This window comes from Perca flavescens, chromosome 24 (assembly GCF_004354835.1).
Source record: "Perca flavescens isolate YP-PL-M2 chromosome 24, PFLA_1.0, whole genome shotgun sequence".
NCBI lineage: Eukaryota > Metazoa > Chordata > Actinopteri > Perciformes > Percidae > Perca > Perca flavescens.
This window is the reverse complement of record NC_041354.1, coordinates 16,152,474-16,176,100: the sequence shown is the minus strand read 5'-3', so window position 1 is coordinate 16,176,100 and position 23,627 is coordinate 16,152,474. Positions and strand designations below refer to the sequence as shown.

At 42.5% G+C, this 23,627-nt stretch overlaps 1 protein-coding gene across 3 annotated transcripts; it reads left to right on the top strand.

The window, feature by feature from the left end:
• The first annotated feature begins 20 nt into the window (after positions 1-20).
• On the top strand, positions 21-23,159 carry LOC114550695 (major facilitator superfamily domain-containing protein 6-A). Of its 3 annotated transcripts, XM_028571462.1 has the most exons (8): positions 21-289; positions 3,100-4,645; positions 7,061-7,158; positions 12,919-13,080; positions 13,919-14,017; positions 14,408-14,700; positions 15,319-15,322; positions 15,941-15,999. In XM_028571462.1, the coding sequence occupies exons 2-8, from the start codon at positions 3,102-3,104 to the stop codon at positions 15,946-15,948; spliced, it is 2,208 nt and encodes a 735-aa protein (XP_028427263.1). In that variant the 5' UTR covers positions 21-289; positions 3,100-3,101; the 3' UTR covers positions 15,949-15,999. The 3 variants fall into 3 exon arrangements, with proteins under 3 accessions (XP_028427263.1, XP_028427262.1, XP_028427261.1); XM_028571461.1 differs by lacking the exons at positions 15,319-15,322; positions 15,941-15,999 and adding an exon at positions 23,074-23,159; XM_028571460.1 differs by lacking the exon at positions 15,319-15,322 and having other exon boundaries at positions 15,941-16,230.
• The last annotated feature ends 468 nt before the right edge of the window (positions 23,160-23,627 follow it).

The following is a 23,627-nucleotide window of genomic DNA, read 5'->3' as shown; positions in this document are numbered from 1 at the left end:
TAACAGCGTAGCAAGGCGCGTGACTTGACGGTTATGTGTGTGCTAGGGACAGGTGGCAGCCCCGGTTAAGCGAGCTGCTGTTGTTCTCAGCACAAAGAGAGCGGAGCCGGAGAAACACTTCAAATTCACATTCAAATGGAAAAAAACATGAACACGTTACGGTAAATTCAAACATTATCCGCTAAATTAAAAAAAATAATGTTTGTGACGCGTTTTGCGTGAAATGTCCGACAAGGGAGACAAATTCAACAGAAACTGCGCAGTTTAATGGGAGCCGTGACCTGAGCAGGTAAGAAAACAATGTGCATTGTGTTTAAAGTTTGTGTTTTTCATTTGACTTTAAAAAAAAATATATGTTTAAAGAGTTTATTTGAGGTTACAGGCGGCGAAATAAAAGGTAGCCACAACATGAGTCATTCCCAGCCCGTTTAACAGGGTTTATTGTTTGTTTTCTTAAATTGGTAGCGCCATGTTGGCTAATTTACTTCATTTCCTACATTTAAACGTATTGTATTTGGCTTGTTTCACGGCTAAAAGAAGCACATAAGCCCGCTTTGATAGAAGATACCAATTACTTCCGCATAGGACAAGTCAGTGGCAGTCTGTGACGGGCGGACGGTTTTCATAAGGGAGGTCCGAGGGCTTCAAGCGGTCGTTGCAGGCTCACCAAACCGGACATGATGACTTCACTCTAGGAGAATATGTATTGATCTATTGCTGTGATTATCAGGTTTTAATATCCTCATGACATAGTCCTGGTTCTCAAATACAGTTCAGATTTGTATAACCCTTTATTTTATGTATGTACAAAAAAAAAAAAAAAAAAGAGGAGCTGAACATGTCACACAGTCTCTGGAGTGATATGGATGATATTTTTAATAGTACATGGTCTGCATTGCAAAAAAAGCAGTGAATTTGCCTTTTTTGTTTACACAAAGAAATACTTTTAAAACAAGGTCTTATACTTTATAAAATAAGACAACCTTTAGTATCAAAAGAGCCATTTTTGAGCCATAGTTAAAAAAAAAACAGTCTATTAAGTCTAAAAGAGCATATCAACATTACATTAATATGGTTTAATATTACCCTGTCGTTTGACCATTTGATCCAATTCTTGTACCCTTGTGTTGTCTTTCTGTCAACCATGCAACTTTTTGTTTTTTGTGGGTCAAAATTGAAATTCATACAGTTTTGTCACTTTTTGAGACATTTTTGTCAATTCTTTCATCGTTCTTTTACCAATTCTTCTTTTCAAATGTTATAAAATTGTAGAAATCCAGAGTGCTCGCGAGAGCACAACTTGAATTTGCTCAGCGAGTCACTCTGGCATTCAGTAATGACGCTCATTAACTGTGCCCTGGTAGCCGAGCTGCGCCAATCACATCGGTGTACCTGATATAGGCGGGCCAGAGGCGAGCTGAACAGATGACCAGCGCTGCGACGTCATTAGTAAACATTGCAAGATGGCTACGGATGAACACCGCTACAATGAACGAGTTAAACTTGGCTTTTTATCTAAAAGAGGAACAGAAGACGGCGCTCGAATCATTCCTTTGCGAGAAGGATGTTTTTGCTGTTTTGCCGACCGGATTTCTCCAGTAGTTATGAATTTGTTCTCTCATCCCCAGGCAGATAGTTTTTTTTTTTTTTTTTTTTTTTTAGCAAATGCAGTGTATTTGTTCTGGAAATGTCTTTTCAATATAATTTTTGGGGGGATTTGTAATCCGAAGATAGACTGTGAAAACTCAAGACATCTACAACACCCACTGTCAAAGCCATAAGCATTGTTGAGGACTCCACACACCCGTCCCATGCACTCTTCTCCTTACCGCCATCAGGTAGAAGGTACCGCAGTATAACTGCTGCACGTCCACAAAGCAAGCAGTCAGACAGAACATCATGCAAATTTTTCACACTGAACTGAAATGCACTCTTGCATTTTTATTTTTATTTTTTTCTGCTGCTAAATTCCATATATTCTACCTCCACCTCACGGTGGACCTAACTCGATCAGTGCTCTGTTTACAAGTCTACTTATGCCCTGTCTTTTGTTGTCTGTTGTCTGTCCTGTCCCTTGTCTGTCTTAAATGCTCTACTTTAAGTAGTAATTGCACTTTATGTAGGCTATAATCTATAATGTGTGCACTAAATGCCGTTTTTTATATATTTTAAATGTCACAGAGTGCTCAGCGTGTAACACCACTTGATGATATGACACACATTTGAATTGACCGAAATGTTCTGGTAGCCTAAATGGAGAATGTAACTTAGAATCACTTTAGGCTCACAACAGTGATAAATGAAAGCCACAGAGAGCCACTGGAGAGGAGCTAAAGAGCCGCAGGTCGCTGACCCCATGCAGTAAGATGAACTTCTTGTTGTTATGTGTGCCTTGTTTCATAATTAGCTGTTCTGTTTTGGACAGCGGACATGTCTTTAACATCCCTCGCTTCTAATTAGTATTACTACCCACAACATCAATGTAATGACTGTGTCTGCGGTGTTTAACGCTCGCCAAATGTTCCTCTAAAGAGAGATCTGGCCGTTTGATTAATGCGAGAATAAGATAAGTAATGATGCTGGAGAAAGGGGGGAAAAAAAAAAAAAAGGTACTTGTGATTTCATGGAGAGGAAAAGATCCTTTTTTTTTTTCAAACCCTCCTGTTGTCCTCGGGTCAAATTTGACCCGTTTACAAAAACACAAGAACGTTGAAAAAAGTGACAAATGTTGGAAAAAGCTACAAAAACGCAGGGACATTTTTTTTAAATGTTGAAAAAAGTGACAAAAAAAACATCGGAAAAAGCGTGTAAAAAAAAAAATGGACAAAAACATAATAAAAAAACCCGCCAAAAAATAAAATCGACAAAAACGTCAGTGTAGAAAAAGACCCTGAAAAACACAAAGTTGCACGGTCGATGGGAAGACACCCCAAGGGTTAAGTACATATTTAATGCTATATCCACAGTAGAGAAGCCCATTATCATGCTTGGCTTCCTGCCAAAAATAATTTGGGTTTCACCCAGCAGACAGAGTAAACTCGGCATCATTTGGTTACTGAGTGTCGGCGCCGCTCTCACCCTCCTTTCCCTATCTCCCAGATATGCCAGCTGACGACAAGGTAGCCATCCTGACGGACGACGAGGAGGAGCAGAAGAGGAAGTATGTGTTGGCCGAGCCGTTCGACGCTCAGTCGTCGGGGCAGCCGGCAGGTGTTCCCGCGGACACGCCGCCGCCAGCCGCGGGCACGCCGCCCGAGCAGCTGGAGGCCCCGCCCGGCGCCTCGATGGACTGCTGCGAGAGGATGTGCCTGCGCATCAACAGCCGCCTCCTCATCTCCAAGGTCTTCTACCTCTTCTTCTATGCCGCGTACGGCTCGCTGCACCCGCTGCTGGCCCTGTACTACAAGCAGCTCGGCATGTCGGCCAGCCGCAGCGGGCTGCTCGTCGGCATCCGCTACTTCATCGAGTTCTGCAGCGCCCCCTTCTGGGGCGTGGTGGCCGACCGCTTCAGGAAGGGCAAGATGGTGCTGTTGTTTTCCGTCCTGTGCTGGCTGGTGTTCAACTGCGGCATCGGCTTCGTCAAACCGGCGGAGATGATGTGCGTGGTGGTAGGCGCCGACCTTCCTCCGACAGCGGCGGCGCCGCACCCAACGACTACTCTCCCGCACGGCAACTTCACCAAGCAGACGGGCAACTCCACCAACCGCACCAGAAGTCGCCGGAGCTTTCTAGAGCTCACCGGGCTTCAAGACATCCTGGACTCCCATTTCGGCGCGCTCCGCCGGCACGAGCGAAGCGCAAACCTCAACGCCACTTCCGCTCCCTTGGAGCCGGCCAGAACTACCCGGCTGGCGCCAAACACCACCCTCCCCACCACCACCACCACCACGACCCCCCCGGCTCCGACCAAAGCCAAGAAGCACCAGATCGTCTACAACAAGGACCAGGTGGAGAGCATCTTCCTGCTCATCCTGCTCGTCGTCATCGTCGGCGAGTTCTTTAGCGCGCCGGCCGTCACCATCGTGGACACCGTCACCCTGCAGTACCTCGGCAGGGCGCGCGACCGCTACGGCCTGCAGAGGATGTGGGGCTCGCTGGGCTGGGGTCTGGCCATGCTGCTGGTGGGCATCTGGATCGACCACACGCACGTGACCGTTGTGATCGACGGTGTGGGCTGCGTCGTGCCCGACTTCCGTCTCCACAATTACCAGATCGCGTTTATTGTCTTCGGCGTGCTGATGGGCGCCGCGTTCGTCGTCGCCACTCAGTTTTACTTTGACAACGGCGGCGACTACAGGCAGGATCTTCCGGAGGGGGCGGCCGAGGACGGGAGCAGCCCGAGAGCGTCGCCCGAGTCGGAGTCCGACTCCTCGGGCCGGACGCCCGTCGGCCCGGACGCCGCCCAGGAGTTCCGCTACAGCGATCTGCTGAAGCTGCTGTGCAGCGTGCGCTACAGCTCGGTGCTCTTCGTCGCCTGGTTCATGGGCTTCGGCTACGGCTTTGTCTTCACCTTCCTGTACTGGCACCTGGAGGACCTGCACGGGACCACCACGCTGTTCGGGGTCTGCTCGGTCCTGAGCCACATCTCGGAGCTCGTCGCCTACTTCACCAGCCACAAGTTCATCGAGCTGGTCGGACACGTCAGGTAAGACACGGTGTGAAAGTGAGCGGAGTGAGACTGTGAGAAAGTTTCAGAGGTACAAACAAGTCTGATTAAAAGGAAGGAGTGAGAGAATACATGGTGCTGGTAGAAAAACCAGAGATAGGTTACTCTACGGTTAGCTGTGGCTGACGAGTGGAGCGCTGTCTCGGCCACATTCTCTTATTAGAGTGGCAACAAGTGCAGGTACTCCACTTGGACCACGTCCAACCATACAGACAGACACACACACACACACACACGCACACACACCCACCCCTGGGCGGTTACGTTATCGTTAGCTTATTTGTTATGGAAATGAAACGTAAATAACACACAACGTTTATAAAATGCAGTGGTGGAATGTAACTAAGTACATGTACTCCAGTACTGAACTTAAGTCCAAATGTTGAGGTACTTGTACTTTACTTGAGTAAACTTTTCAGAGAGAAATATTGTACTTTTTACTCCACTACATTCATCTGTTACAGCTTTAGTTACTAGTTACTTTAATTAAGATTCCTGCAAACACAACACATGTAGTTTATAAAATCTGATGTTTGATTCTAAAGTAAACTAGCCGACAATATAACGGCTACAAGTCCAGCTGAGATGATGAGACCATTAAACACACAACTGGTTGGATCCTTTATACTTTTCGCAGGCTTTTCACGATGTGTTCAACGCGGCAGTTGATATTGCGATGACAATAAAAAAAAAGATATATTGAGCCTGACAGCCCTGAAAAATAGTCTTTTTTTTTTTTTTTTTTTAACTGAGCAGGTAAATCCATCCTCCTCTCTGTAGCAGCGGTGGAGAGTGAATGTTTTGAGACAAAGTGGCCTTTGATGCTCGCCGTTTTTTTTTTTTTTTTTTTTTTTTTTTTTTTTTTTTTTTTCTGTTGGAGTGAAGTCCGGGTCGGACGTCGCAGGCCGCAGGGACATTCGAGAGCGCGGTGTTAGATTTCAGCTGCGGCCCCCGTCTGCATCTGAAAACACACACACAGCGTCTCTGCTCTTGACTGAAAACGTTTCCTGAGTCAACAGAAAGGTGGAAGGGTAGGGAGTGTTTGTAAATTGATTGTAATTCATGTATTATTAACTAAATGCACCTGCCTTGCTGCTGCTGCTGCTGCTGGTGTATGGTGTAATATTAGGAGCCTCATTTGAATCCCAAATGAACAGGTTGTGCCAGGCTGTGAGTCTTTATTGTTTCCAAAAGATAAAAAAAATTGTGTTTTTGTTCCTATCCTTTATCTCCCAACCCCTCAGATATGCTTGAACACCACTAAAAAGGGCCTAAAAACGTTTCTGTGGGGGGGGGGGTGGGACACTGCACTGTGTTGTCTTCACGTTCTTCAGAGGATGTGACACTCTGCTGCAAAACACACTTCCTGCTTTACTGGAAAGTCAGAGCCAGAGCCGGAACCGGGCTGCAGGTTGTTTTTTTTTTTTGTCACCATCTCACTCTGGTGGTCGTGCACCCGTTTATAGGTTGGAGCGCGTGAATAAGTCACCCGCGGGCTGCAGGCGTCCCGTGTCGACCGCTCCCGTTTACTCAATCATTTCAACGGTTTTAGAGCGAGACGCTGAGCTCAGCCACGCGCCGTCTGTCTCGTCCCTGCGTGCGCTCGGCCAGCCTTCTTTGGATGAACAAACAATGGGGGTTTGGCTCGTACGTCTGTCCTGGTGAGAGGACAGACTTTTCAAAAGATCCAAAAATGACTTGAAACTATAAGAACATGAATAAATAACCAAATAACACTTTGGATTGTTTTTTTTACTTTTGGGGAAGCAAAAATCTGAACTTTAAGACGTTTTCTAGACCACAAAGATCTGTACAAAACAAAACCAAATTTTCCTTAGTCTGTAGGATATAGTTTGTAGTCTGGAGCTCCACAATACTTAATTCAGAAGTGTTTGACACATGTTATGCCTTTAACAAACATTGCCCCCCCCCTGCACTGTAGTAGGACTGTGCAATGAATCCAAATTTTTATCACAATTTCGATTTTGTCGCCTAACAATCCCAAAAACTTCCTGAGAAAAACTATTATTTTTGCACGTTACGTTTACTGTCATTTTGTCTTGTCCTGCTATTTAAAAATTTGAATATGTCTTTTATATTATTTATTTTAAGGGGAATTCAAAAAAAGTTCAACAGGAAAAGTATGAAGTGAACAGTTCAAGGTGTTTTCACTGTGGATTTGTTGAACTGTGTCACTGTTTAAGTTCAATAAGTGCAACATCTTCTGACTTTTACTTGTAACAGAGTCCTTTGACAGTGTGGTATTAGTACCTTTACTGAAGTAAAGGCTCTGAATACTTCTTCCACCGCTGACTGTAAGGTAGGGCTTTACATGAAGTCGAGGAAGTCAGATATTTACACCCTTCTTTTTTCCCACCTGTGTTTTCCTCCCAGGGTGCTGTACATTGGCCTGGCCTGCAACACAGCTCGCTACCTGTACATCTCCTACCTGAAGAACGCCTGGACCGTCCTGCCCATGGAGGTCCTCCAAGGTAACGTTTCTGTTCGCCCTGCGTGTGGGAGCTAGGACCCTGCGGTCGGGACAGGAAGCAGCTGTGTTTGTCTAACAGGACGCTTATCAAACGGCCGTTTCCCTCCCGACAGTTCAGCCTTTCGTTTTATTATTATCAACCGTCATTAACGGTAATACCAGGGTTTCTCCCAGCAGCCCAGCTCACATGAAAAACACCATCTGACGCCTGAACAGTGGTGCAATGTACATTTACTCCAGTATTGTACTTACGTCCAAATGTTGAGGTACTTGTACTTTACCTGAGTCTTTTTTTCTTTTCATGCCACTTTCTACTTCTACTCCGCTACATTTCAGAGAGAAATATTGGACTTTTTACTCCACTACATTCATCTGTTACAGCTTTAGTCACTAGTTACTTTACACATTAAGGGCCCTATCTTGCGCAATTACCTTTGTACACCGACCCATGTATCATTCCTATTTTGCACCCGATGCACAGCAGACTTTTCCCTCCACAGACACACGTCTGTAAATTAGCGCTCCTGGGGCGGTTCAGCCAAAAGAGGAAGCGGATTCAGACGCAAACGGTCCCTGGTGCTACTTTGCAGTTTCAGAAAACAATTCCGCCACAGAAAAAACTTTAAAGTCAGTGGCGTTAGTTTAAAGTCAGTGGCATGTTATTCAGAGGCTATTTTAGGAGCGGATGCTTGGCCATAATGTAGCGTGTGCACAATGCGCATACACTTTGCTTCTCTTATCTACACGGACGCAGCAGTTCCCATTTTTGCAAACCATACATAATTACAAGGAAAAATATTACTGAAAATGCGCATCAGGTGGTGGATAGGTCATGAAGCACTTTACAGTACAGTCCTCAAAAAGTCGCAGCATTCTTTGTGGCTTGTTGTGTTTTACACATTTACATGAATCATGAATGTGTTGATGGCATAAATGAGGAAATATTAGAGGACTTAAGGACACGTGATGTTGAACTACGGTGGGATTGGACACTCCGGCGGGATTTGGTCCAGGAGTGGTAATGCGCGATGTGCTCCTGGTGGAGCGGGTGGACGGAGATGGAGTAGGGGGAGGAGGAAGGGGCACAACAGGAGCAGGTGGTGCGTTTGGAGGCCCACGCTCCATGGATGCAGCAATCCTCTCCATAACGTGGAGATCCCGCAGCAACATCGCCACCCGGTCAAGACGGCTCCCGCTGGCGTGCGCCAGGCCAATCCGCCATGGAACAAGCGCGCCTGCTCTTAAAGGGAATGTGAGATGACGCTCTGATTGGTTTATTTCACGCTACACCCAAACCACACATAGGTACTTCAGACCAACCCATTTTAGATTTGTGTCGGGCGCAAGACTCATTTATCCCGCCGTTATAATAGCAACAGCGCCTGAGATCCGCCCACAATACTTGCGTTTCAGATTGTTAAAACAAGGACCCAAGACTTCTGCACACAAAACACATGTAGTTGGGCGCCTGGTTGGCTCACTGAGTAGAGCGGCAGCCCATATATAGAGGTTTACTCCTCGACTCCGACCTGCAGCCCTTTGCTGCATGTCGTTCCCCCCTCTCTATCCCCTTTCAAGTCTAAGCTGTCCTATACAAATAAAGGCCTAAATAGCCCAAAAAAAAAACAACATATGTAGTTTATCAAATCTGATGTTTTAAACACACAACTGTTTGGATCCTTTACACTTTCTACAATGGGAGGAGAGTTCTTTACTTTTAATACTTTAACTACATTCTTCAGATGACAGACTTACACAGAGTTACATCTTCAATGCAGGACTTTTACTTGTAACGGAGTATTTTTAAGGTGTGTTATTAGTACTTTAACTTAAGTAAAGGATTCTGAATACTTCTTCCAGCACTGCGTCTGAAGAATGCGTTAAGCAACTCCCACAGCTCGTTGAGACAGTTAGGGTACTTTAAAACACTAAACTATACTATACGCTATAACACACAGTTTGCATGAAAACATGCACTACCTTTCATCACTCAGTCAAATCTGAACACACAGACACAAACTCCTAGTAGTAGAGATAATTATCTCCAATATTCAGCGGGAATAACGCAAATCGGCTCAGAAATCCTTATAACTGAAGAACCTGCTGGAGAATCGTCACACATTGGCAGCATTTTACTTCCTGTTTACTTCCCCCCCAAGGCATTTTGGGAACTGTAGTACGCCAACCTTTTAAAGGGAACCTTCCTACGAAGTTGCAGCATCTTTATTCAAAATTGCAGGAAACTATTGGACCTCTAAAACAAAGTTTTATTATTTATTGCATAAATAGCAAAGAAAAGCTCCCACACACTGTCTAACTTGCAAAAAATATAAAGTTTTAATAATAGGCAATGTTTCGGTACTAGACCATCTTCAGGTAAAGGCAGTTACATCCTGACAAGCTAAATCTTTTGTAGGAGGGGATTGTTTGTTATGCACCAATCAACAACTTCCACATAAAATCAGGCATAAATGCTTTACATTCATTCACATATCCATTACTTTAGATAGAGCTTAAACTTCAATACAACCCCTCTATCGTAACTATATATACATACATATATATATATATATATATATATATATATATATATATATATATATATATATATATATATATATATATATATATATTAGGGCTGTCAATCGATTAAAAAAAATTAACTAATTAATTGCACAATTTGCTGTAATTAATCGCTTTTTTAAATTGAGACTGAAGCTTGTAATAATGGATATTTAAATGCTAAATCACTTAACTTTGCAAATATGAAGAAAAAAACAAACAAGGAAAGGTTCTGCTAAGTTCAGAATGTTTAATATCTTTCAGAACAACAGCAGCAACAATTTGGCTTAGTTAGTCCTGCTGAAGGCTGCTGAAACGGCTACAAACTGTCTGACTTGAGAGCAGATTTTTGTCACCGTCCCCGGCTGCTGTCGCCTGCTCTCGTCTACTTTACAGGCGAGGCGCAGTTCATCTCCAACGAGCCGAGAGTTCAGTTCATCTCCAACGAGCCGAGAGTTCAGTTCATCTCCAACGAGCCGAGAGTTCAGTTCATCTCCAACGAGCCGAGAGTTCAGTCGCCGGCAGGGCAGTCGGGACTCACCCGGAAATGGCGAGCGGAATGAGGTGACTAGTCTCAAAATCTGACGACAATCTTCTAAACTGACCTTTGTTGAGCTGAAATGAAGACAGATTCAGCAGCTGCACGGCCTATTTCTCTCTTAAAATGTTTTCAGAAACATGTTTCAGTGAACTATTTTAGTACAATATGAGATCGTATTCTGAACGGCCGCCATGACAGTCTGGCTCTCAATATCCGGAGAAAACAAACCCATGTGACGCGTTCGTCCAATCAGCTGCCGGTTTTCATTACTTGGGCAACAATACAGAGTAGCGCCGCCTGCTGTTATGTAGACATATTACGTTTCTCAGCCGCCACATGAAGTCAACAAACACAGCTGCGTTAATTTTTTTTAGTTAAATATAAAAAAATTTATGCTAAAATTAACGCGTTACTTTTGACAGCCCTAATATATATATTTGCTTTCCATTGTTAATATGTACTTAAAAACAGTTCTGAAATGCAAAATAATAGAATTTTTATCATGTGATAAAACATGCGATTAATCGCGATTAACTACAGAAGAATTCTCAATATTATTGATATCGGTTAACGCAATAACTAATTTAAACGCACAATACGAGTGTAGAAATCAAGCTAAAGTAAGATAGTTGGTAAACTAATAGTTAAGAGATCCGCGGGGACCAACTACTGTTGAGAGTCCGGGTGGTTTGTTTGAGAAGTCCACCCTGAGAAAACACTGACGCCTCGCAGAATAAACCAGTGAGAACTAGTTCCATAAGTTTGCAACTTTAACAAGTTCACTACCTGTTTTGACTCTCAGCAAGTAAGACAATTTGAAAAAGTACATTGAACGTTTTCCAACATTCATTCAGAGCTGAACAGAAAACATCAGGAAGAGAGAGATTACATTTTAACTGTTGTTGACCTCGAGCACGTAACGCGTGATAAGCTCGCGACTGAAGGTGTGGTGACTTCAGACAGGAAGATAAACAAAATAAAAATTCAGTTTTTTTTATTATTTATTTCCTGGAGGGAGATGTGTCACCACAACAGAGCAGCCCGAGCCCGGAAAGGGATTATCGTTCATAAAATTTTGCACGGTAAATCAATCACACAGACCGACAAATACTGCATTTTGTAAGCAAGATATCCGTGTAAATATTTGTGATTAAATAGTGACTAATGCCTACCGTACGCTAGCAGACTTTGAACAGACTTTGAAAAGACTAAAGTCTGACACCATCTCACATCTAGAGACTATCATCTCACATCTAAGGTTAAAGACGGTCATAATATGTAAAGACTGGGGAGTCTGCAGGGTCACACAATGCAAGACTACAAACCAAGCTAGCTAGCTAGCTGCTGCTAGCGTTAGCTGGTGACTTTAAGGTTTTCATGGTGTGTGGACTGTGTGGATAGGATGTGTTTCATACAAGATCTGGCAACTGGTCAACATTAGACAAACATATTGGTCTGATTATTTATAAAGGAGTTTGGGCCATGCAAATAACTGGAGTTTCCCGGGAGAAATAACAAACCGGGAGGGGTCTGGGAGATGGGGCTGAAAAAAACGTGAGAAACCCGGGAAAAAACGGGAGTGTTGGCAGGTATGGTCTCTAGCCGTTTGCTGCTTCCTGTTTGGTGCTGGAGGGAGCGCACCCAATAGTTGTTGACAATGTTAACGTGATTGAACTCCACTATAATAAAGACATCAAATAATTACAGTCAAACAGAAGCAAAATAATGAAATTAAAACCCAATTAGCAATCTTGAATTGCTGCCATGGTGGAAATGTAGAGTTACTTTAATCTAATTGAGTTATTGTAATACAGGTATTTCTCGCTTGAGTTACTTATTTTGCTGAGTGACGTTGAGATGCTGCAATGATCCAAATAGAGACATACACAGTGGTGTAGTCTACGTGATAAGCAGGTATACACCGTATACCCATTAAGAAAGCTCCAGAACTTCCCTATACCCAGAACTTTCACTGCCTTTGTTTTGGCCGATACGGGTTGAGCAATGTGACGGCAAACTGAACAAACAACTGTTGCGGTATGCCCACTACAATAAAGTAGACTACACCACTGCACATGCAGTATGTAATTGTGTTGAGTTACTGTAATAACGTGATGAAGTACAATGCAACTCTTTAAAATCTGTGGGGTCTAAAAGCCACAGAACAATCCTTGTTTGAAAACCGCAGAAAAGTTGATGGAATTAAGTAAAGAAGATATCTGCTATAAAGGAGATTTCAACAAAGCTGTGCCGAGGCCATGTTAATAAAGCTTCCACTGTTGAATCCTATTTCATTTTTGCGGCATGTTGTGATCACAGTTGCAGTAACCCTGAGAAATAAAGTGTGATTTTTACCACCGAAACCTGTGCCAACAACGCTCAAAGACAAGTGTGGAAACTCAGACTCTAAGCTGTTCCCTCAGAGACGTGACATCTCACTCGAAACAAAGTGAGATACACATATACAGATGAAGAGAAATATGATGTATAATAATTATTGCAGTTGGTGTGATGAACAGTGGCAATTATAGTGACAATAAAATGAATGCAACTATGATGTCACAGGCCAATATACCTGCATTTTCCATTTGAGTAGTTCCAGATGTCATTCGCTCTCTTTCCAGCTGTGACCCTTGTCTGTCCGTTTGTGTCCTCCAGGTGTGACCCACGCCTCAGTTTGGGCCGCTTGTATCTCCTATCTGAGCGCCGCGGTCCCACCGGCCCTGAGGACATCGGCCCAGGGCATCCTGCAGGGCCTCCACCTCGGCCTGGGCCGCGGCTGCGGAGCCATGGTGGGGGGAGTGTTTGTCAACTACTTTGGTACGAATACACGACATAGGTGGACTTTTTTTATCCATTCATTTATTTTTATTTTATTCATCTCAAACCATCAACAGCATCTTGTGACAACTAAACTAAACAAACAAACAAAACACAAACGCAGACGAATTTATCAGAATGTTGCAAAGAACAAGAAAGGATAAGTTGGAGAAGGAGCAACCAAAAAGATAATATGAAATTTAAGGTCATGCAACAACTTAGGCAACATACAACAATACACTTACATTGACATTCATTTACTATGTTTAAGTCTCTCTAAAACTCTCAAAAAAAAAAGCAGCAAAAATATTGAAAAGGTTGGCCGGGTTGGCTCAGTGGGTAGAGCAGGCGCACATATACTGAGAGGTTTATGCCTCGACACAGAGGTCCAGGGTTCGAATCCGACCTGTGACGATTTCCTGCACGTCTCCCCCCCCCCTTTCTCACCTAGCTGTCCTGTCAAATTTAAAGGCGGAAAAGACCCCCAAAAAATAATAACAAGCCCTTTTTTTTTTTATGGGTGGGGTTGTAGCCGGGTGGGGTCTCCTTTTGAGGCCGTTGAGACTGCAACACAACCCCGTAGATTCCAAACCAAAACAGGTCAGAAGTGTTTCCAAATGTCTCTCGTTTAGGGGCTCGGAAACGCCAGAGCAGGGGGAATGAGAGGGGGGAAGCGCCAGAGCAGGGGGAATGAGAGGGGGGAAGCGTAGCAGAAGATATGAGTTTTTAAACCAAAAAGTAGCAATGTAAATGTAGCCTGAATGGAAGGTTTCCAGTTACGCTGAGATCCTTTTTAAGATGTGAGTATTTCACAGTTCTCCTCCCGTTTGCTTTGCAGGTGCGGCAGAGACGTTCCGAGGAATCGGCATGGCCTCCCTCGTTATCCTCCTAATCTTCTCCTTCATCCAGTGTCTGACTGGAGAGACCGAGGAGAAAGGTGAGAACAACTTTTCCAGCATCAAAATAATTTGTACATAGTAATCAATCCGTCATAAAAACATGTGCAAGGAAGACAAGAAACACTCCTATAAAGTGTCTCCCTTTTGATTACAGTTTAATATGAAACAACAAAGTAAAGGACAGAAGAACAATCAAATAACAGAACAAAATATACACACCAATGTATTTGTAGGAAATTAGGGATAATGTAATTTAAATTAGATTTTTTGACAATGAATTTAAAAACAAAACTGCTGAAAAAAAATGACAAAAAGTTTTTAAAAAGCATCAAAAAAAGTTCATTTGGAATTTTGAGTTCATGGTCGACAGGAAGACAACATGAGGGTTCATTTTATAAGGCCGCTTTCTGTCTCTCGTCTTCTCTCAGAGGACAGAATGCTGGCCGAGAACATCCCGGTTCCCTCCAGCCCCGTTCCCATCGCTACCATCGACCTGGTGCAGAGCCAGACCGTCCCCGGGAGCCCCACCTCGGTGCGCCTGGCCGCCCCGCTGCCCGTCATGAAGACCAAACACCAGGAAGAGCAGGAGGACGTGAGCAGACCCGCCTGGGTGCTCTCGGGCGCCCCCTGGGTCACCATCGCCTTCGCCATCGTCCAGATCAAAGAGATGATGAACATGGTGAAGAGCCGCGCGCCGCCCACAGAGAGTCAGCCCCTGCAGGTGAACAAAATCCCAATTTATAAACTGTTCAGTACACTAATCCAGACTGTCACAGTACCAGACAGACAGAGAAACTCAGTGTACAGACAGACAGACAGACAGAGAAACTCAGTGGACAGACAGACAGACAGAGAAACTCAGTGTATAGACAGACAGACTGACAGACAGACAGAGAAACTCAGTGTATAGACAGACAGAGAAAATCAGTGTATAGACAGACAGACAGAGAAACTCAGTGTATAGACAGACAGACAGAGAATCTCAGTGTATAGACAGACAGAATAATAAAAACAAGTTTAGCACAAAACAAAAAATATATATGGCTGAAATTAGAATTGGTATTAAATAAACACAAAGATCTTTAAAAAAAAGTTTTTGTTTTTAGAATATACACACAGTGATAGATGGATAGATAGGTAGGTAGGTAGGTAGGTAGGTAGGTAGGTAGGTAGGTAGGTAGGTAGGTCGTCTTTAATGTCTGTGTTGAAATATGTTTCTTTAACCTTCACTAACCTGAACTTTCTGACACTTCCTCCTCTAACTGGCTGCCCACACACACACACACACACACACACACACACACACACACGCACATACACACACCCATACATTCTGAAGAAAGGTGAGACATTTTTGTGTGCAAAGGTCGGTGGAAAACTACTCTGTGCGTGTGTGTGTCTGAGCGGGGGGTGTCCAGGGTTTCTTTTGTGTTGTTTTTTGTGTGTTTTGACGCATGTGGTGATTACAGTGACTCATCTATACCTGTGAGGTATGTGGGCGTGTACATGCATGCATACGTGTTTGCGAACCTCCCCCCCCCCAGAGTCTGTCTTGGCGCTTTGTGTGAGTTGCATGCGAGCCATAATCACTACCTCGGTGATGTATGTCTCTCCCCCGCCTCCACCCCCATGTTGGAGGTCCTCAGCTCCTGAGTGCTTAGTGCTACAGATGTAGACAGTAAGGGAAGTTTGGCTTTTTTGTTTTTTTTATCCTAATCATAGCAAGAGTTTGTCTAGTTGTAGCACCCAAGATAACCTAACCAGTAGAAGCTAACATGTGTAGCGTTAACATCACTGCATTAATGTTGCGCTTAATAGCGAGTTGTTTCAGCTAGCTCTTTCATAGTTTGTGTATAACTAGTTAAATAAAACAACAGTTACAAATAAAGATGATCCTCCTCCCTGCTGCTGCTGCTGCTGCCTGTCAAGCGCCATCACTGTTTGTTTCCCCCTGTTGCCAGGTACCTAATGAGCAGGCATCGGCCGAGTACAAGGCGGTGGCGACGTCACACAGAAACCCGGGTGATGACGGCACGGAAGCGCCCACGCAAACAAACTCCGCCCGTCCAGCGCCCACAGACTCTAACGAGGACAAAGACCAAACGCGCCCGTCCTCAGACGGTGGGGAAGACAACCCGGCCTTCCCAGCTGAAAACACCCACTGACTGTTCAGTCCCAAGCGGTTTTACCTTTACACGCTGCTTTTCGCTCATGTCACTGTACGTCCTTAAAAATGAGTCAGTATCTTGACAAAACACTGTATTTATATACATGTATTGTACAAATCGCTTTGAAAAGTTGGAAATACTGCAACTCAGACATGACTTTGTTGTTAATAGATTGTTTTTTCTGTTTTTTGTTTTTTTTTGCAAAGGGGAGTTTGGGTTGAATGTTTGGATGAATGTTGGAGGTGCGCTAGGTGGCTTTTTTTTCTTCTTTTCCCCCTTCAGAGATGGTCGAATCTAACGCACCTCGCGGCGCTGTGCACTATTTATTTTCTGCCCTCTACCGGTGGAGTGTTATTTATTAACTTAATCTACTTTAAAAAAGTGATGAAATTTGACAATGTGGTTGTTTAATTCAGCATTTTTGATTCCGCAAGAACACAACCAGCTCTTAAAAGAAGTGTCAACTTTATGCCGACACAAAACGTAACACATTAAAATGCATTTTTAACGGGGTCCTAATTGCATATTGTTTACACCATCACTTTGCACACAAATTAATTTACAATAAAAGTGCTGGTTTTTACATACCCCATCATTTTCCACTCTATCATCCCGACACACAAATGAGTTGACAGGGATTCATATTTTAATGAACAGAGACCAAAATGTAACTTTACTGGCAGGAATATAGTATAGTAGAACATAGTTTGGCCGGTGTGATCGTGAAACGGGTATTGAATCATATTCTCTGAGCTGTTAAAAAGTCTTTGAGTTCCATGTAAAGCGCTATATAAAACTTCTGTATTATTATTATTTAAAACATCTAGCTCGTTTAATCCTTCCCAAACCCTGCTCTGATATCCTCTAAATTAATTTAATTCTTGAGCTTCTTTTGCCCGACTTGCATCATTTCCCTGCAAGCTCTGCAGAAAACCTTCTGTGGCCTTAGGATTTGGGAACCAATGTAATAATTTAATTTAAAAAAAAAAAAGAACAGTAGTTGCAAAATCTTGAATTAATCAGTGTTGAATTTGTTTCCAAACGCAGGCTCAGATGACAAGGGAAAAAAAAGAATTTGTATTTACGGGAGGAGCGGTGATGAAGACATGCCTCTTTTAAACCCACCGTAAGCCTCTTAAATCGTCATTACTGTTCTAACTTCGTACCGTGAGAAGTCTAGCGAGGATCCCTTTGCCGTGCTCCACTCCTACAGAAAGAGTTGTCGTACTCAGGGTCTTTCTCAAGCCCGCTTCCAATAATTTTGTATAGAAGCTGCCAATAGCCGATTAGCTATATTTACCGTATTTGTTTCCCATTTTCATGCCAAACAATTCCCAGTATTCTGTGTTCTTCTTCCTGTTGTCTTCCCGGAGGAAGATGAAGATTTTTTTTTCTTCTGTAACTTGAGTGATTACAGTATCAGTGTATCTCAATGTTATTGGTATAAAAAAAAAACATTAAATGTTAATCTCACAAATAAGGCTCCCGATTGGGTTTTTAATGACTGTGTGCGTGTTTGTTGTAATAGCCTTGTAAGGACCAGTTTGAGACTTTTAGCCCTTTAATGACTTCTCATCTTCCCATCATCTATATAAACTTATATCAGCATTGACAATCTAATATATAACTAGAAAATGCATTTCCTGCAGAAAGTGCGTGTGAATGCCGAAAAGCTAAAGCTGCACTGCAAAGGCGTGAGAAGTTGAAGTAGTGAGTCATTGTCTATATAAACTTATGTAAGTATTGACAATCTAATGTAGAATAATATAAAAGTTACGGGGGGACATTTGTCCACAGAAAAAAACTAATCGTGAAAATGAATGAACGGAGGGCAGTATGCTCACAATGAGTACGTTTAAGTGCATTTTACTGACCATACTTTTTACTTAAGTTCCACTTTGAATGAAATATGTTTAAACTATTGTTTTGCTTCTTTGGTTGAAGGCAGTCGCATTCTAATTTACAGAGTCTTAAGTTCCTGAATGCTTCTTCCGCAACTGTCAACAATGAATTGTATTTTAAAAAGTTTGTTGTATTATCTTAACCCTGGTGTTGTCTTCCATGCGACCATGCAACGTTTTGTTTTTCTGGGTCAAAATTTTAAGTTAAAACCTCCAGACATTTTTGTCACTTTTCCCTTTTTTTGGGGGGACATTTTTTTGTTGTTTTGACCATGTTTTTTAACCTTTTTCCAAAGTTCGTTGTCACTTTTTCCCAATGTCTTCGTCGAGTTTTTGTTGTTTTTTTCCCCCTACATTTCTGTCACTTTTTTCTTTGTTTTTTTTAATCACTTTCTTTTCTTCAAATGCTAAAAATTAAATAAAAAATTCAATGAAAATAGTGAACTGATTTGTTATTTCACTTGTGAAAAGCGTTGTATCGAACCATCCACCCTATATATTAATTTTTTTGACAATTTGGTTGAAGGAAACATTTTGAAAATGGGTAAAACTTGACCCCGAGGACAACAGGAGGGCTTAAATGGAAGATGCAAAATTGGAAACTAACATTTACAGCTGTCAGATTGTAGAATTAAAAAGCATAAAGTGCCACTGAAGGCTCAGTCTGAGAACAACCTTGTGATATGGATTGTAAAATTCAGACATCTTGAAATGGAGTAGAAGTAAAATGAAGTAGCATACAATGGCAAATGCACTTGAAATTTGTACTTGCAGTAAAGTAACCATACAAGTTTTAAAACACAGCAGTGTTTGGATGGTGCTAGGCACTTTTCGGGGGCAGTTTGTGAAATCGGCCACTTGATGGCAGTAGCGTTTCTAAATTCACCGAGTTCTTAGATGGACCGGCTCTATATTCACGAGTGTGTGGAGGGTTATTGAGGTCGTGGTGCGCCTGCTGCTGATGGGTGTGTGTGGGAGGACAGTAATAGGCTTCCTCAAAAACTAGACTGTGCTGTTGTAAAAAAAGAAAAAAAAATGAAATCATCAACGTCTTGGCACTCTCAGCCCTGTCTGATATCCGTGGAGAAATTTCACCAGCCCCTCTGCCTCTGCTGCTGCTGTTGCTGTTGTTGTTGTTGTTTTGGCTTTGCTTAACAATGATCAGTATAATAGTGTTGTTTGATTTGAGGGCTGCTACGTACACGTTTGAAATTGAAATGACGTGAGGGTCGAGACGAGACGGGCTTTTTTTGATTCTGTGCCTCGTTGACCTACAGATGTTACTGGAACCAATAGTTTTGTTATTGGTTTCAGTCAAGGGCGTAGCAGACGCGGGGGGGGGTTCGTGGCGGGGACCCCCCTCCCACCCTCCCCGCACTTTCCACATCTGTGCCCTCCGTCCTACCCTGGCTGTAGATAGGTGGGCCAATGCATTTTTTTGTCTCAGTGTAAGTAATTAGGTTGTTTTTTTTTGTTTCACTTTTACTCACAACATGCTAACCGGCAACATAGGATTCCATTCACTACGCTAAGCTAACCAGCGTCGGCGCTGCCGGTGTTGCACCGGACTAAAACAATGCATGCACAAAAAATGCGTTGGCCCACCTATCTACAGCCAGGGGAGACCGTGATAAGCCCTATTTCAACAAACGGTGGGGTATCCCTTTAAGATCAGTGTATATGATGGAGTAGTGGCATTAGAATGTACCAGAAGCCACCATTACGACACATACACACACACACACACACACACATATATTTATATATAAATATATATATATATATATATATATATATATAATATTTATATATAAATATATATATATAAATATATATATATTATTTATTTATTTTTTTATTTTTTTCACAGCCCCTTCTCCCACAAAATAGTTGATGTTTTGCATATTGGTGACCTTAGTACCACATACTTGGTTCATTGGCTCCGCCTCCGTGTGGCCAGTAAAATGTTAGCAGGTCTCCCATTGGGCGAGATGCAGCAGTACAACAGTATGGCACTGTATATGGAAATGTCAGTCTTTCCATCAATCCATAAATGAAATATAGGCTACTTCGAAACCGCGATTTGAAACAACAAATGGGAGAGGATCTTTTCAACACGCTTGTGGGCACTTTGTCGGATGATTATTTGGCTGATCGTAGACATCATTTTTTTCCTATTGGACAGTCTGTTTCTGATCTAATCAGTTGGAAATAATGTCAAAAAAATACCTTGTATTTTTTTCTTTTGTCTATAAACAGTATCAACAGTTTATCGGGCTTGAAAGTGTAAACTAAAAGTAAAAATAGGATATTAGGGTCATTTTTTCACCGTCTCAGCGTCTTAGCATCCTGTTTTTTTTTCTTTCGTTCTTGCGGTTTCACTTATTTTGACCCGAAACACCAAAACTAATGTGTGTTGTATTTATCCACAACCTCCACGTGGGCGTTCAAAGGATCCAAATCTGAAGCTAATGTTTCGATACATAGTTTGATCGCAATATAGTATCCCTTTTTTTTTTTTACTTCAACTAATTGCCATCGATAATAAAAAACCATGACTATTATTCCAATTAGTTTCTCTCAGCCAACTGCTGCAGCTATTTTTAGCTTGTTTCTTCTTGCCGTGCCGCGATAAAGCGGCGAGCCAGACGCCCCCGAGGAGGCGACTTGGATCAAGGTGATGATGCCTGTTTCCTGGACTCTCTAGAGACATCAGGGACACTTATTTTAACAACCGCAGATGAGGAAGAATGCCTTTATTTATTAAGGGGAAATTCACAATTTTCACTCTGTTAGTACAGTTGCACACACATTGAACACAGGCCTGAATTACAAACACACTCAGGACCTATACATGCAAAACACACTAATGGAGAGATGTCAGAGTGAGCAGTTGGGGGTTTGGTGCCTTGCTCAAGAGCATCTTGGCAGTGCCCAAGAGGTGAACTGGCACCTCTCCAGCTACTAGTCCACATGCCGTACGTCGGTCTGTACGGGGACTTGAACCAGCGGCCCTCTGGTTCCTAACCCAACTCCCTACAGTACTAGCTCCCATCCAGGAGTGCTGTGTGGACTAGACCAAGGTCTCACATTGCCAGGGTTTCCTCCACACCGCTGCCGAGGAAGGTCTGGCAATGTGAGACCTTGGTTGTTGGTGCCGACATAGACATACTGTATTCAACATTATTATGAAATAAACAAACAATAAATACAGAAACAAATGTGTACATATAAGTAACATTTTCAATGCAGGATTTTTACTTGTAACAGAGTTGTTGTTTTTTTACACTGTGGTGTTAGTACTTTTACTTAGGTAAAGGATCTGAATACTTCTTCCACCGCTGCCCTGAAACTACACACAGTACCTGTAGTACGCTACAGATATATTGCTACTTGCACACTGGTCACTTCATATTTAATATTATACACGTTTTATTTTGTTATATATACTTTTATTCTGATCTTATTCTTCACTATATACTGTACATGTACATTCTTTTTCATCCCTCTAAGTATATTTTTTGTCAGTAGTAGTTCTGGCATTTTTATCTTATTTATTATTTCAAGTATATTTCTTATTTTTTCTGTATGTGTGTGAGGGAGTATGTGTGTATATCCAAGTAACTTGCTGCTTGTGACATGGTAATTTCCCAATTTGGGATTAATAAAGCCTGTCTATCTATCTATCTATCTATCTATCTATCTATCTATCTATCCATTGACTGAAAAGTTGTAAAATAGTGCTTAAACCTTTAATAAATAACAGCAAACATGCTGAGCTGAAGCCCCAGGTCATGTTTTTTGGGCCTTTCTGTGTTTATAAGGAAATGAAACTAGCTGCTTCAGTGTTTACTTGATGAGCCAGCCGCTGCTGAGAAAAAAAAAACCAAACAGAAACCTTGGTTAGACCTTATGGCAGCGCTGCGTTCAGGACCACCTGAGTCAAGTCTGAGTCAGACTAAAGACCACAGCGAGTCATGTTATTGGCAGGATGCTAACATGGCTGCATGCCTCTTACTCTCTTTTTGGATTGAGAAATGTGTGCCTTTTTTATGATTAACCATTTTTATTTTTCAAACAGCATACAAAGGCCCGAACACTAGGCCTATAACAATTAGCACATAATTATCAAATTTTTTATTTTTACGTAATCAGGGTTTCTTAGCTAAGGTCTTGAGGTGTATGACTCGTAATTGTTGATTTATATTTATGTTATCACTGGTCGCGGAAGTCTCTATCCACAAACAGTCCACAAGAATAGCATTCTCAGGCTTGCTAACAGCATATCTTCTTCTGAAAGTTGTATCGTATTGATGGGAGATTTGCCCCCAAAACCCTAACATTGTTTGCGGTTCGCTTTCACAGTAACGTTAGCAGTATCTGTGTGCAGAGCAGGCTGAGTGCTGCAGTGTGAGGCGGCGGCAGCTGCAGCAGACTAAGATATATACAAGAGCAGACAGCTGTCATGGTGGCTCTGGCATCACCCCACTGGCTGTGTTCAAACAGCCTCGCCTCTGTTTACACAGCAAAGTCAGGGCGCTGCAATGCTACCTGTCCACATACAGCACAGGACTGTTTTACTGGGCATTGACCTTGTTTGACTTGCTTATTTCGGACATCTTCAACAGGGGTCCCAGGACCCATAGGGGGGTCCTCAGAATTGAGGGTGCAGGGGAGGGAATATACATTAATATGAATGCAAAATTTTAATAGCAAAGACAAATTGGCCTGTTTGTGGAAAAAAAAAAGTACATAAGCTTCCTATAGGTAACTATGGTAACCATACAGTTAAGCTTAAGGAGTCCCTTGTGCCTTCCAGATGTATGTTTAACATTAAAACACGATACATGAAAAATATCCATTTCTTTTCATCCATACTGCCCAGTTTAATATGCAACTCAGTTGTATACAATAGATGCGGTAGGGGGTCCCTACTCGGTCTCTCTTTCAGTTTAGGGGTCCCTGGCCTAAAAGATGTTGAAGAACTCTGGCTTATTTAATCAACTAATGTTTAATTCAATGCAGGGAGGGGTTGAGGCGACGGCTCGGCATTCAAGCAGTTAATCATATCCACGGCCACAGCTGGACCCAATGGAGGGGAAGTGTTTGGATCCACTGCACGTCAGAGGCTGTTGTTCAGGTAATCAAATCATTGAACTGACCTCTTCAGATTGTTTTTCCTTTCTCTGTTTTTCCTTCTACGCATACCTTGGAAGTAGGTGAAGTTGTGTCTGCACATGGCCTTTACTTGGGGTGTTAAATCAAGTTTTATCATTATACAATATTATGTTGATTCTTTAGACAACAGTACGATATTTGCCACAATGCAAATTCTGTTCAACTTAATTCAGGGGCCTGCAATCGATATGAAAACATGAAACAATATATGCCCTTTTAACACTAAATCAGTTCCATTTATATCAACTCAAAAAAAGATATTGTATCTTTGATCATTTAATCAGAATATCGATCCAGATAAATGTATCGTTACACCCCTAGCTTTTACCACTTAGTTTTTATCCCCAGTAATTAGGAAACCATTAACAGCCTACCATGTGGGGACAGTTTTATTCAGTGTC

What these genes read in the sequence shown, in the direction of transcription:
- LOC114550695 (XM_028571460.1), top strand. Translation starts at nt 3,102, where the DNA reads ATGCCAGCTGACGACAAGGTAGCCATCCTGACGGACGACGAGGAGGAG. An exon ending in AGTGTTTGTCAACTACTTTG is followed by an intron (nt 13,081 to 13,918) that starts GTACGAATACAC and finishes TTTGCTTTGCAG; the next exon opens with GTGCGGCAGAGACGTTCCGA. An exon ending in TGGAGAGACCGAGGAGAAAG is followed by an intron (nt 14,018 to 14,407) that starts GTGAGAACAACT and finishes GTCTTCTCTCAG; the next exon opens with AGGACAGAATGCTGGCCGAG.